Source organism: Pseudopodoces humilis, chromosome 21 (genome assembly GCF_049639895.1).
Source record: "Pseudopodoces humilis isolate 2021_Gansu_Grassland_sample_001 chromosome 21, ASM4963989v1, whole genome shotgun sequence".
NCBI lineage: Eukaryota > Metazoa > Chordata > Aves > Passeriformes > Paridae > Pseudopodoces > Pseudopodoces humilis.
In genome coordinates, this window is record NC_142220.1 from 6,517,893 (window position 1) to 6,531,569 (window position 13,677).

General features: G+C 43.4%; 1 protein-coding gene across 1 annotated transcript in view; it reads left to right on the top strand.

Annotated features, from left to right (window-relative positions):
* Positions 1-5,211: 5,211 nt before the first annotated feature.
* Positions 5,212-13,677, top strand: part of TMEM94 (transmembrane protein 94) — a 52,093-nt gene continuing 43,627 nt past the window's right edge. The window contains exons 1-2 of the mRNA XM_014255845.2: positions 5,212-5,299; positions 13,065-13,191. Coding sequence (XP_014111320.2) covers positions 13,168-13,191 — 24 coding nt within the window. The 5' untranslated portion in view covers positions 5,212-5,299; positions 13,065-13,167. The remainder of the gene's footprint in view (positions 5,300-13,064; positions 13,192-13,677) is intronic.

Here is a 13,677-nt window from a genome sequence, read left to right on the forward strand (position 1 = left end):
GTTTTTAAACTTCTCAGAGCAGTCTTGGGAAATAAATGTATGGGTATTGCTATCAATAGATCAGAGGAATATTTGTTAAAATGGGTCAAACAGCCACTAAAGGTTTAAAATTGTTGCTTGGAATAGTTGTATTAATGCCATGTTCCTAAGTCTGTTCTTCTCAGACATGAGGATCTATTATCATCAGGAACTACAATACACTACTGACAATTTAAGGAACTTCGTTGCAATTTTTTTTTAAAACCATCTGGCACAATAATTTTAATTAAATACATTTATAACATGCGCCTTTCTTCCTCTGATGCATTTCCTGCTTTCAAAGAACTGTAGTGGCTTTTTTTGAAAAGCAAACCCCTGACTGGCTGAGCATAGCTGAAGATGCTCAAAATTTCATGCTGTGATTCTGCTTTGTACTGCTGCAGCTTGTATAGGGTAACACTGTGTGCGTTGTGTATAAGTTGTATCTAAGCAGCCTGATGTATGAAGCAGGACACAAAGCTTTCTCCCATGGAAAATCGGACATTCTGCTACAGAGATGTGGAATAGATGTAGACAGGCCCTGAACAATTTTCTTGCAAGGTGAAAATTTACTGCCACAAGACTGTTCTGACAGCTGTGGGGGTACTGCCTGGACATACATCTCTGTCTCAGATGTGCAGGGATACAGTGAGTGTGGCACAGGGGGAATGACAGGAATGTAGGCACAGCATGGAGGGAATGGAGAATGCTGGGAATGGAGCTATTGAGATTTATTGTATTAATATTACCTTCTTGCCTTCTTCCCCCCACATCAACCCATGGTAGCCTCAGTGTGATAATCAAACAATGAACATTAGCCATAAAATCCAAAACTATTCAATTTACTACATATTTGGGTCTGTCTTGGAACAAGGTTGTTTCAAACAGCAACAAATATGACCTGCTCTAGGAAGATGCTGAATACCTTGAGAAAACCTAACACTGAGGTTCTAATCTAAAGTCAGGCCACAAACTGAAACAAAACTGCAGGTACCACACACAGACAACTGGCAACAAATTCACTTCCTTTGTCAGCTCATATTGAAACGGACACCAAGGAGGGGAGTCTACAAGACTTAACTTTTGTTACTAAAGTTTCACTAAAATCTTAATTCAAGATTTAGGTTTCTGGTCTATAGAATTTCCCCACATGTCCATATTTGGAATACTTTGTGACAGGACTAATTAGGGAATCAGACAGCAAAGCTAAGGAAAAAACCTTGTCCAAATGTGTTTTCTGTGTCTGCTCTTTAGAAAGCAGGATAATGAATGAATTGGGTAACTACTTTGCTGTATATTGGTGAGTTGGTCTAATTTTGATTTGCAGCTTTAGGCTAGTGCTAAAGGCAACAATATCAAAGGGAAAGAATAGATGTATGATAACAGATAATAGATGTGTACACATATAAATATATAAATATCCATATTCTGCCAGAAGGGAAACAGAGGCATAGAGGCCTTGCCCAAAGCCATAGAATAAACTAAAGCTAGTGTTCAGCAGCATTAGGAACAGAATTGGTAGTTTTTAACTTCTGAGCCAGCTGAAACCCTCCTAATAATCTGCCCTGACTTCTCACACACACCCTGAACTGTTATCACAACTGTCTCTGTAAATCTGCCCAGGTGTAATCAATAAGTGTTGGTATTTGTGACCAAGACAGAAGAGCTGATCTGTCAGAACAGCTTCACAATTTTACTCATTACAGATCTCAAGAGCACTCGTGAAGCAGTTTAATCACCATGTGAGACAAACAGGCTGTTCTGACTTTTCGAGACCAGGAGACAGGAAAACTCAAAACTAGCAGAAAAAAGGTCCAAACCAAAACTACCCATGAGTCTCACACTCAAGCAGATTCCTTTCCATACCGCCTGTGTTTCTGTGGTCACAAAGAAGAAATGACAAGATTTATAAAACTGACTTTGTAGGAAAGGCTGTTCTACCTGGGACTTGTAATAACTGTCACTGACATTAAGAAATTAAACAATAAAATCAGTTGGCTGGGGTCACCCAGAGCTGCTTAAGCTCTGAAAGAGATCTGTAAAAGAGAACCAGATCCAACTATAGTGTGCCATCCCCCTTTCTTTAGTACAAAAGGACTTCTGCTTTCTTCCTACTCCCAATCCAGTCATCTGTCATTTTCAGCACAGCCTGGAATTGTCAGTTCCATTACTTCTCATTTTGGAGAAAAACAAAGCAGATGCTGCTTATTATGAAAAGGCAGAATCTCTCTCTTTTGAGAAATATCTTATCTCATTTTTTATAGACACTGAATTACGTGCAAATCCCCTATTTATTAAGCAATACACAGGAGCTGGGAAGTAATGTAATTCAGTTAAAACAAAATACTATCTTCCCATCAGCTTTGGTAAAGGTGGTGGTCAACTCAACTACTCCTTTTAATTTTTAAGGCTCAGACAGGTTTTGTATCAATCTTCCCCTTTCAATTCCTTTTTCCACTACACACATTACAATTCTAGTAATTTCTTAGCATCTGTAATGAAATATGCAAAGGGGCGGGAGAATCAGACAAACAGCAACTGCCTGTTCTCAACAATGCAAAATTTTCTCACTGATTGAATGGTATTTAAATTATTTTGCACTGCTGTTCAGAAATTCTACTTGTCAAATACTGATTAAAATGCAACTTTGTCAGAGAGCTTAGCTAAAAAAAAAGCAAAGAAAGGTTTGGGGTTTTTTTTGCATACAATACCTGCTTTAAAGTGGTCCTACTGAAATTCTCATGTCTGCTCTACCCGCAGCAGCCACCCTGGTCAGGACTGACTGAAAGGCACATGCAGGGAGGTCAAATAGTTCCTGTGGATCTGCTGGGCTCCACAAGCTCCTCCAGGCAGAAGCTCACGGCAGACTGAGCCCTGGCTCTGCCCATATGTTGTGGCCCCAGGAGGAGCCAGCAGATCCCTGTGCTGAGACTGAAGCACAGGAGCATGAAATGAAACTTTTGCAGACTATCACATAGGTTTGGATTGTTTCTGTAAGCTCACTTCCCACCAAAATTATAAAGGAGGCCTTTACGTGGTGTAACAACTCCAGGAAATATAAGGACGTGGAGAAAAAAGCACTCAAGGAATAGTTTTGATAGCTATTTAGAAGCAAGTATGCAAATTGATCTGAATTTGTAAGCAAAACTGACTTACTTGTGGTTTCTCCATACCAAAATATTACATTGCTATAAACATCCAGAACTAACATTACCTTGTTTACCATTCACACACAATTCTGCAATATTAAAAAATAGAGAGGTTGATGACTTGAGCACTGTCCTGTAGATCAGGTCCAAAAATTACACCAGCTTAGTGCCTCTTGAGTGCTTCAGAGCATTTGCCTCAAGTTTCCCTTGGTCACCCCCTCTTAAAATACATGGGAAAAGTCCTCTCTGGATACCTGTCCTATTTCTGAATCTGTAGCAACACTGGCCAATTCAAGGGTGTTTCTGGTCCTCCAACCTCCCCTGTAATAATGCATTTTAATGTTTTTCATTTATTCTCAGGACTCTGCAAGCATGAAGTCCCTGAGGTGAGCAGCTAGATCAGATTTACCAAGGAGGAAGTAAAGGCACCAACAGGCGGTGCCAGCCCCTGTAAGAGCACATTTCATTGAAAGAAATTCTATACACAGTGTATTTGTGAGTGAAAACAGGGTATATTAGGGGCTTGTTTAAGATCTGCAGGGAATCCATGTCAGAGGCAGAATAACCCAGATTCCAGATCTCTGTTCAAGATATATCTTTACTCTGACATTTAAAACCTTCAACTAATTAAGTAGCTTTTATTGGGGTAGAACAATCTAAAGAGGAACTAATGAGATGCTTGTGCAGCACTAAGCACAACTCAGGATTTTGTGTTACTGCAATTGAAGTAGGACATTTCTCTGAATTCCTTGTACCATCCCTGAATTACACCATCAATTCCCCAGATCTGCCATTTTATTTCCTTCAAGTCACCAAAATCACTTTCAGCATCACTCAGGTGTTGTGGGGGCTTTTGTTAACTGATTCTGGGGAACTCTTTTGAGTAACAAGCTCAGAAAATCCAGGAATTCTGTGGCTTTGATTCTCCTCACTAAAATTTAAATTGTATTTAAAAGAGCTGAAATCACACCTGTAGAATCCTGCACTGTGTATCCAGACACTGTCAAAGTAAACTATCTCAAAGGAGTATGGAGAATCCTCCCAAAATGCTACACTCTCATTCTAAGCTGCATCTACAGGGAAAACAATGCAGAGCTTAAGCTCTTTGTACAAAAATGCAAACAATTGCACCAGGCTTTGGCATTTGTAGTTTAGCAAGCCAGTCAAGATGAGTTTTGTAACAAAATATCGCACATGGTAACTGTCACATCGGAACTCGGGATAATACAAGCTCTGCAATGAATTACAGGAGTAGGAAAGGGGTTAAAATTTATGGACATACGTATTTTCAATTTACCCAATTTACAACGAATTTGTAAGTCAAGCGCCAATGCCTGCAGGCAGAGGCACAGCAGTGAGGCATCTCTGTCTCACACCTCTGACTTCCTTTCCAGATTCTGCAGAGGCTTAGATTTCATGTTAAGATTACCGGCTGGGTAGGTTCGTGTGTTCATCCCTACCACGGTTTCCTGTGCACCTGGCACCCTGCGTCTGCCTTCACCTCATGGCTCCCGAGACTGTCAGTCTGCCGGTTCTATACTGCAACAGCGGCTTTTCAGAGGGAGATCTGCAGGTGTCACCCTCCCCTTGCAGCTGTCACCTCCTCCTACGGCACCGTAAAAGGGACTCACCTTGTCTCTCACCCCCTTCCCTGGGGCACCCACCACGGCCTGCCATTAACGAGGGCATGGAGCCTCGGGCCACGAACCGCTCTCGGGCCCTCTCCATGCCCTCCCGCGTTCCCTTCACCCCAGAGTCACTTCACTACCCCTCACCACCGTCCCCACGACGTCTCCCCAGCTGCCTTGGGGTGACCCTTGCCCTGGGTCTCCGCTCCATCTGCCGCCCCCTCAGCGCCGCCGCCCTTTCTCCTCGGCCTCCCCTCACAGCTGGCCCTGACCTGCCGCCAGGGCGGGCGCCCAGCTTCGCGCGCCACCCCTGCCCAGCCAATCAGCGCGCGGCATGCGGGCGGCCGGGCGGGCTCGCACCAACCAGACAGCGGCTTCTTGCGGCGGCCCTGAAGCGCCCCCGCGGGCCCCTGGCGCCGGGGCGTCCCGCCTGCCAGCGACCGAGATGGCGGCCCAGGCGGCGCGGCGGGCGAGGGGCCCCGCCGGCAGCGCCCGGCGCGGCGGGTGAGTACGGGCCCGACGGCGGGGCAGGGCCGGGCTGTGACCCGCCGGGGAGCGCGGCCGGGGGTCCCCACCTCGGCTGGGGACTGCCCGCCACGAGGAGGGAGGCCCGAGGCAGAGCCCGCGGCGGTCCCGCAGCCCTGCGGCCCCATTGCCCGCAGCTCGCCGGAGCGTTACCGAGCGGCTTAGGGGAGAGAGGAAATTAGAAAAGGACGCACAAAAGGCAGTCCATACACGTCTTGGCAGCTCGGCGCCCCGGCGGGGCTTCTCCCGCAGCTGCGGGACAGGCTCCGGGTTGAAGCGCCACGGAGCATCCCCGGGCACCGGGCTCGGGGCATCCCCCGGGGCTCTGCGCTCGGAGCCAGGCCAGGGGGTGCCCGTCAGCCGTGGCTGTGCTTCGGGGAGCTGCAGTTTCATACTCCGCATAAAGGTTTAGTGTCTGGCCCCAGATTCTGGCCTTTAGGAGGTTTTTCCAGTCTCCTTCCAGCTGGGATAGCAGCCTTCACTCAGCCAGTTCTTTCATATTGCTTCACGCCTGTGCCTACTTCATCGCAATGTTCTGATCAGAAGTTAGTGGCACACTTCGTTTTGTCTCAGACGTCCACGTGTTCTATTTTCAAAAGCTGTGATCTGTACAGTTCTTTCTACTCGTCCGTTTGGGAGCTTTCCCCTGTCAGGATAACAGAAGCTGTTATTGATAAGGAAAAGCTTAACAAATCCCCTTTAAAAATGCCATTACATAAAGCACCAGAAGTTTGTCTTAGATTATATTATCTACCCAGAAGATAGAGAGGAAGGGAAAACCCATAGACAGGAGCAGAGAGTGTTTTAGTTACACATTTAACACTGAGTTTTCACAGGAAATCTTGTGCCATGGAAGACTTTCCGTAAGTTAGGCTTACTAGTCTTAAAAGTTACCATGATAGTAGTAGAGCCTATAAGCGCCTATCTGTCTTCCTGAGGCAGCTACCAAGGTATAGATACTTTCGTGTTTTCTCGGGAAAGGAAGCTACTAAGGAGTACTTCTTTAAAATCTTATAATTTCCTTCAGTAATTATAAAATAAACTTTCTAGTTGAACAGACAGCTCACACACAATGGGACACAATGGAATAGTAGCACATGATCTCTATGAAACACTTTAAGTTACTTAGAAATGCAGGTTTCTATGTAAACAAACTGTTACTCAACAGCTGCTGTAGTGCATTAATCTACAGGGCTTGCTCAGATATAGTAAAATTTGAATACCCTAGCAAGAGAACTAAATTTATTTTCAAGATGCTTGCCTAATATAGGCATACACAGAAATAGCTACATGATGCTGGTTTTATGCAAGATATGTTTTGTTCTTTAGAGAATTGGTTTATATTTTCTATCTTTTACTCAAGCTTATTGAAAAATATTTACATAATATTCTTCTTAACCATGACCTTTTAAACAAACACCTTGCCAACATTTTTTGTCTGATGAGAGGATTAAGATATTAGTGCTTCTAGCCTCAGTCACCAAACAAATCAATATTGGTGCTGCAGGTAGAAGCAAGAAAAGAAACCTTTGTCCTTTAATCTTCACATTACAGCTCTGTTTACATCTCGATCTGTTAGAACCCTACCTAAATTGGGTGCTGGAAACCACTGCAAACACTCAGACCAACTTGGTCCAGGCAGAGACAACCATGAGAAGGTGTGGGTTGGGAGGCTTTATATCCATCCCCCTGTGGCTGGCTGGGACTGGCCAGGAGCAGAGCCAGCAGCCATGGCAGGTTGGCCAAAAGGCAAGTTCTTGGTTTGGGTTGGCCAAAGAGGGTGACATGCTTGGGCAGCATTGTCCTGCACTTAGACCCATGGATTGGTTGGGTTCACCTCTGTGATAATGTATGTGTTTGAACACTGAATAGTGCACTTTGGATTTCTGGAATGCTCTGGAGTGAAGACTGGGCAGAGATTCTTCAGGGGCTGCAAAGAGCTGTTTTTCTTTCACAGTAGAGTGAGGCAGCTCCCTGCCCTGTTTGTAGACATGGCTCATCCTACATGTGTTCATCATAAAACTTTTATGGGGCTTGTGAGAATAGTAAAATACACAATCTGTGAGCTCCCTTTCCTAGGTAAGGGCTGTTCTGTGCTTGGAATGGGTATTTGAGCTTGGTATGAATGACCTTCAGGTGCTGAGTCTGCTCTGGGGAACTCCCAGAGAATACCTTCCCATTGGCACAGTGTTTATCAAATACCTCCAAATGGCAAACACTAGTGTAAGATTTTTTTTTTTTACTTAGATTTACTATAAACTGTGAATACAACACCTTTATTTATAATCTAGAATTACGAGGAAAAGCTGCTCTTTTGTTTCTGAGTCAGTGTATATCAGCAAAAATTGATTTGTTAAAAGGTCCTATAAAAGCTTTTTAAATTTTATTTTGGGCCATTTTCTTTCTGTGGTTTTCTAACATTTCAGTATTATTTCTTTTTAAATGGAGGTACTTATGCAATCCTGGTTACCATAATAATTGATAACATGATGATGAATGACAGCTGCCACTTTTGCAGTGAATTCTTCCATAGATGTGCTGTAAAAATTTCTGTTCAAGACATTATGCCACAATGTCTCATGTCTCTAAAGAAGCTGGAGGGGCCCTTCCACCTTTCAGAATTGTGCCTTTTGTTGCATTTTTCACTTTGACCCAGTGTCTTTCTGTGGCAGGTACTAGCTGAAGCAGAAAAAGTGAAGCAACCTTTTAATTCCCAAATTTTTAACCAAGTAAGGAAAAATGAACACAGCAAATACTTTTCAGATTTACAATACCTTAATTTGAAACCATATTAGCCCCTGTGGAAACCGTAAGGTAGACTATACTAGCTTTGTATTTCTTTTGATCATATTTTTTTTGATAATTGCTTCTCAGCTCACCAAAATGAAATTAAAAACAAAAATAAAGGTGTTTTTTCACTTGTGGAACATCTTGTTTTATCAATCTTAATCTCTTAAGTAAGCCAAAGGTCTTACTTTACAAGTGTGCCAAAACAATTCCCTACTCCCCTTTTCCCTCTTTGTTGCTCAGGTTTCATTTTGAGCAATGACTCTCTTTTGAAACAGTCCAATGTTCAGGTCCTGAATGTGCTGGAGAAAGTAGGAAAGAGATATATTTTACTGGAAAACTCTCAGCAAGTAAGGTTTAAACAAAAAGTAATTTCACCTCCAAGAGGTACAGTTGTCAATGGATGACAATCTCTAAGTTCATTTCAAGTTCTGTTTGTGTTTCAGTGCAGAATAGACCTCTCTCTGGTTCCTGTTATTTAGGAAGGGAGGCAGAGACTGTGTGAGATCAGCTCCTGATTCTTCACAGCCAGGCTCAAATGAGGTATTTGACCACTACTGAGTTGATAATACTTAGCATATATGCAACACTATTTCAGAGGAGCTCACTTTACAGATACTAATAAATTTACTTCACAGTCTCCCTCTGAAGCAGATATGCATATTCCTATCTACAATCTGGGGTTATTGAGGCAGAGAATATTTAGCTGGCCCAACTTCTGACAAATCTTTTTTCACAGGCAGATACTGAAGCCGAGAAGTGTGGCTGCCAGCTCCCTTGCTGTAATTATTCCATGATCTCAGTGGGTCTCAAAGCAATTGACTGTATCACTTGATGCACCTTTGGAAGGCCATATATCAGCAAATGTGCCTGTGTGGCAAATTACCAGGCAGACATCAGCTCCTCATGAGTAGGAAGACCATATGGTTCTGCTGATATCAAAACAATCAGCTCAAATCAAAGCCATTTTCTCTAAGGCAGCTGCTTTTTTTGGTTATTATCTGTGCCCCCGTGTTTCTATTCTCAGTGACAGATCAGGCTTCTGTTCTTGAGGAATTCACTTTTGGCAGCAAGAAATGTTCACACTCCCCATCATTTTTCATAGACTAATCTGTGTTGGGAATTTTCAGTAAATAACATGGAAGCATCAGTGATTGAACACTTCAGGGAAAATAGCATCATTAGGTTGATTTATTTTTCTCCCTAAAGACAGGAGCTTCTGAAACACATTTTTCTTTCCAGTTGTCTATAGGTTCTATAATTACCTGACCTTTCTTTTTGCTAGTTGTTTTAGAAGTTTCGTAGGTAATATGTATCATTCTGTGTAGTTATTTATTAAAATTCAACACTGCAATCTCATACTGATGGTTAAGTGATCTGAAATCCTTGGATTTCAAAGGAAAATCTGAGTCATAGTATTTTTACCTATATAAATACACTGGCTGCATAAGACATTGTTATTCAAGAGATGATCTGGTAAAGAAAAGGGTGAATGGACCCTTGCAAAGTTCTGCTGTCCAGAGGGATGTTTCAAACACTTGTTGATACTCTGACTTTACAAGACTTGCTCTTTGCTCAGGGCACGTCCAAACTGAAACAAGTTTTGGAGGGGGCATGTGGATATGTTTTCTGATTTGAAAAGGATATCAGACACACATGGAAACCCAGGCACAGAACTCAGTCAGTCATGTAAAATAGAGATATTCTAGGGTGGGTTGCAGGCCTGTCCCCACCGCTGTGGGATAACCATTTGCTGGGTTTGGCATACAGGACTCCAGGCAGTTGGCTTGCTGTTAGCATTGGATTATTTGGTGAACCCTATCCCGGTTTTCACTCTTGCCCAACAATTTGGAAATATTTTTCAGACTGAATGCAACGTGATGACACTTGAACACTACATCTAGCCATTCCCAAGTTTCACAAACTGCATTAGGCTGGAAAATCCTGAGGAGAATGGAGCGTGCTGGGAAAGTGGAAGGGGTAAACTGGCTGTACTGTGAGCATGTGGTGTCTGATTAGAGCAGCCACAGCTTCAGGCATCTCTGATTGTCTGCAGCTGAGTATTTGACACCCTCCAACATGTCCCAGCAAAGCAGTCCCACTTCATTTCTGCCCTGCAGAGCGTAACATGTCGATGTGACTAATTGCTTGGGCAGACAGAAGAGAGATAAGAATGGAGAGGACAGAAAGAAGCAGTGTGGAATAGCAGTGCACAAAACTAGGATGGTTCCAGGGTGTGGAGGGTCCCTGCATCAGAGTACAGATGGAGGTGGGAATTGCAGGAGTCCCTGAAACAGGAGTGTGGGAGGGGAGCACACAAGGACCTTGCAGGGTCAGGAGTGAGTGGATGCACAACTCTGCAGATTTGCAGGCTGCCTCCAGAATTTATTAAATTGCTGCAGCCTCAGTGTGTGAAGCTATTTCCTGAGTGTTTGCAATACCTCTGCAATGCATGTGAGGTGTTTTAGTTGGAATGATAAAATTCTTGCAGTTTTATTTTGATAGATTCTGTATTCAAAAGAAAGTGCACAAATCATATCTTCTATGGCTCCGGTGCCAGTCCAGGTGCAGAAATTGAGGAAGGTTGGTTTCTCATCCTAGTCTCTCTTTGCTATTGGCTTCAGTTACCCCAGTACTAAGATAGCCTAACCTATCTGGGGTTAGCTGTGTATGGAATTTTTGGTTCTAAATGAAAACCCTTTTTAAACATTGGAAAATTAAACATTCTTCTTCTTCTTTGTATCTAGATTGGCACAGGAAAGACTTGCCTTCTTGCTTTCTCTCAGTGAAATGTCTACAGTCTACCGCTGCTGGTACCTTAAATTAGGGATGTGAGAAAAACTAAACTGCTTCTGGGCTGGTCAGTGTGTTCAAATTTTGGAGAAGCCCTGAACATGTGCAATGATGAATCAGTGCTTTGTGCACCTCTGATTGTTTTTACAAACTCTTCTAATGTTGTCCACTATATCAGCTTTTGAATTTCTTTAAACAGAGAATATTCACTCTTTCCAACCAGTCCTTTGTATTTTTAACACCCTTGGTGTGTTTCCTGCTTCCTAGCACTGAAGGACTCCAGGGTGGTGTTCCCAAGCATGCAGATAATGTGCTTTGGACTTTAGGGAATGGCGTGTTTTGCATTCAGGATCACATTTCAGTTTGCTGCCAGAATCAGAATGTCACCGGGGGCAGTGCAGAAATTCTGCCTCCTGCCCAGCTCAGCACCCTGCCCTCCAGCCATAACCACCCAAACATGCTGGATCCTTTTGAAATCCAGATCCAGAGAGAAATTCAGATACTTAGTTTTGTTTGAACAAGTGAGAGCATGGTACCTAAGTCTTTCAGTAGATCAACTAATAAATCTAATCTTGAGGGGACTAAAGAGAAGGATCATGGATTTATTTTAGTCCTTTTATTGTTAGTGACCAGTTTCTCCTTAAAATCATCTTGTCTTGCCTTCTCTTATGAAGTCATTCTCAAATAAAGGCAAGATACTAAAGGTCTGAACTGCTGTGTGCAAACACACAAAAGTACTTTTTCCTCCTTCCTACTCCCTGCCCTCTGCTGGGAGCTGTTTGTCAGCTTCTCTCCAGTAACTTTGTCTGATCTTCTTTTTGCAGTTGCTAATTGGCCTGGCAGGGATATGAAGTCACTGAAAATAACTTTATTCCCTCATTGTGTGCACATTGAAAGGGTCACAGAACAGAAAAATAGGGCAGAGTCCAGACTGGTGGCTCATGCCAACCAGCCTGGCAGCCAAAAATTGGCACTTGCAGGTGCTGGTTGTGGTTTTGCAGGCAGGTCTTTGATAACCAGCACTCTGAATATTGAATGCCTGCTCCTTCCCCCTGGAATGCAGGTGCAGGATGGGACAGAGTGGGTTTCTGAGTAATCTTTTGGATGCCTTTTGTTTTCCTTGAAATTATGCAGCATTGTCAGAGATGTGCTGTAGGTGACTGCTACAAGGATGGGATCTCCAGAATCCTTCTTTGAAGAAGGCAGTGTTGTATAAGCCAGGGTAGTAAATCCCAGCTGGCAAAGGCTGGTCCTGTTCTATCTAGGAGGTGTGTGGGTGGTTGGGGTTGATTGGCATATCTAGCTGCTTTCTTGTTTATTTGGATTTAGGAGAAGAATATGTCCAAGCCCTGTGCTTCTGTGTGATATTAAAAGATAGAACCAAGAATTATTAACCAACAGAAAGACTTTCCCAAGAAAATCATAATCTTATAGTATCATGTTGTGCTTATATGTGAGAGAGTCCTCTGGAACAATGTACACAGATCCTTTCTTTTGACCAGAAAAGACATTTTGTGGAAGGAGAACAAATTTGTGCCATGGGAAGTAGAGGAGGGGTGAGCTAGAGGAGGGATGTGAACTCCAGAGCTGCTTCCCCTCAATTCTGTTAGAGCCCCACTTTTGCTGAAAAGAGAAAAGGCCTGGATCCATGGTCATCTAGAAATGTTTTCAGGAGTTCTGGCCTACCTACTGGTCATCAGATCCATGCTCAGCCCAGCAGCACAGCCTTGTCAAAGGTTGGATGTGATGTTCAGCAAATGGAGGAATCATTATTGCTGGCTCCATTAGAGATTAGCTGGACAAAGCTCCTGGTAGATAAGAGCAACAAGACAAATAGCCGTGGGTGACAGCTTGCTCCAACACCTGGTGGAATCCAGGCTTTGTCAACTATTTTTGGAGGTTTGCCCAAAAGCCCGTCAAGACTACAGTCATACTCTTAACTCTGTACTTCAGGGAATTTAATTCATCTGTGGATGCCAGATTTTGTGGAGAATTAAGCTAACTTCCGAGTTACAGGGTGGGTTGATGCACTGTTAGAAGGACTTTCATCTCCCTAGTTCTTTTAAAGACCAATCCTGTAATTTGAATTTTGTGAATTTTATCACTTTCTTATCCAAAGGAAGCAATGCGGGAGACTTGATTGCTTTCCCTTCTGTTTCTACAGATGGTGATCTGGTAAATGTAGCCAAGCTCTTCTCTACCTAGGAGACATTCTCCCCTGAGGAGCAGTCCCCTTGTGCTGGACATGCTTACAGAACTGCACAGCCATGGACCTCAAGGAGAAGTGTCAGGTAGGTTTACTGATAACAGTCACACCTAACTTAAGTGTTGAGTCCTTTAAAATGTCTTTATTATTTTGGGTCAAGATTCACCAGGTAGCATTATTACATAGTGGTATAATACGTGGTTAGTGTATCAAAGTTGGGAGTTCTGTCATCTTCACATCCCTGTGTTAGTAGGGAAATCCTTTGCAGGGTGGGACTGAGGCACCACAGTGGAACAGCACAGGTGGAGTGTCCTCTGTCACACCTGCAGTGTCTCTCTTTTGAGCTCTAAGCTGAGGCTCCATTCCCATGGACACTCAGCTTGGCTTTACTTGAGGGGCTGAATTCACTGAAAAATTTTTTAAATAAACCTGGGCAATGAAATCATCTGTGTCCAGTTTTGCTGATGGTAACTTGGGGTCTCAGCCACTTCTGGTGAGAGAACACTCTTGACTTTTCTCTCTGGTGTCCCTTTCCCCACCACACCATGAGCTTTAATCTGCTGGCTGTCTC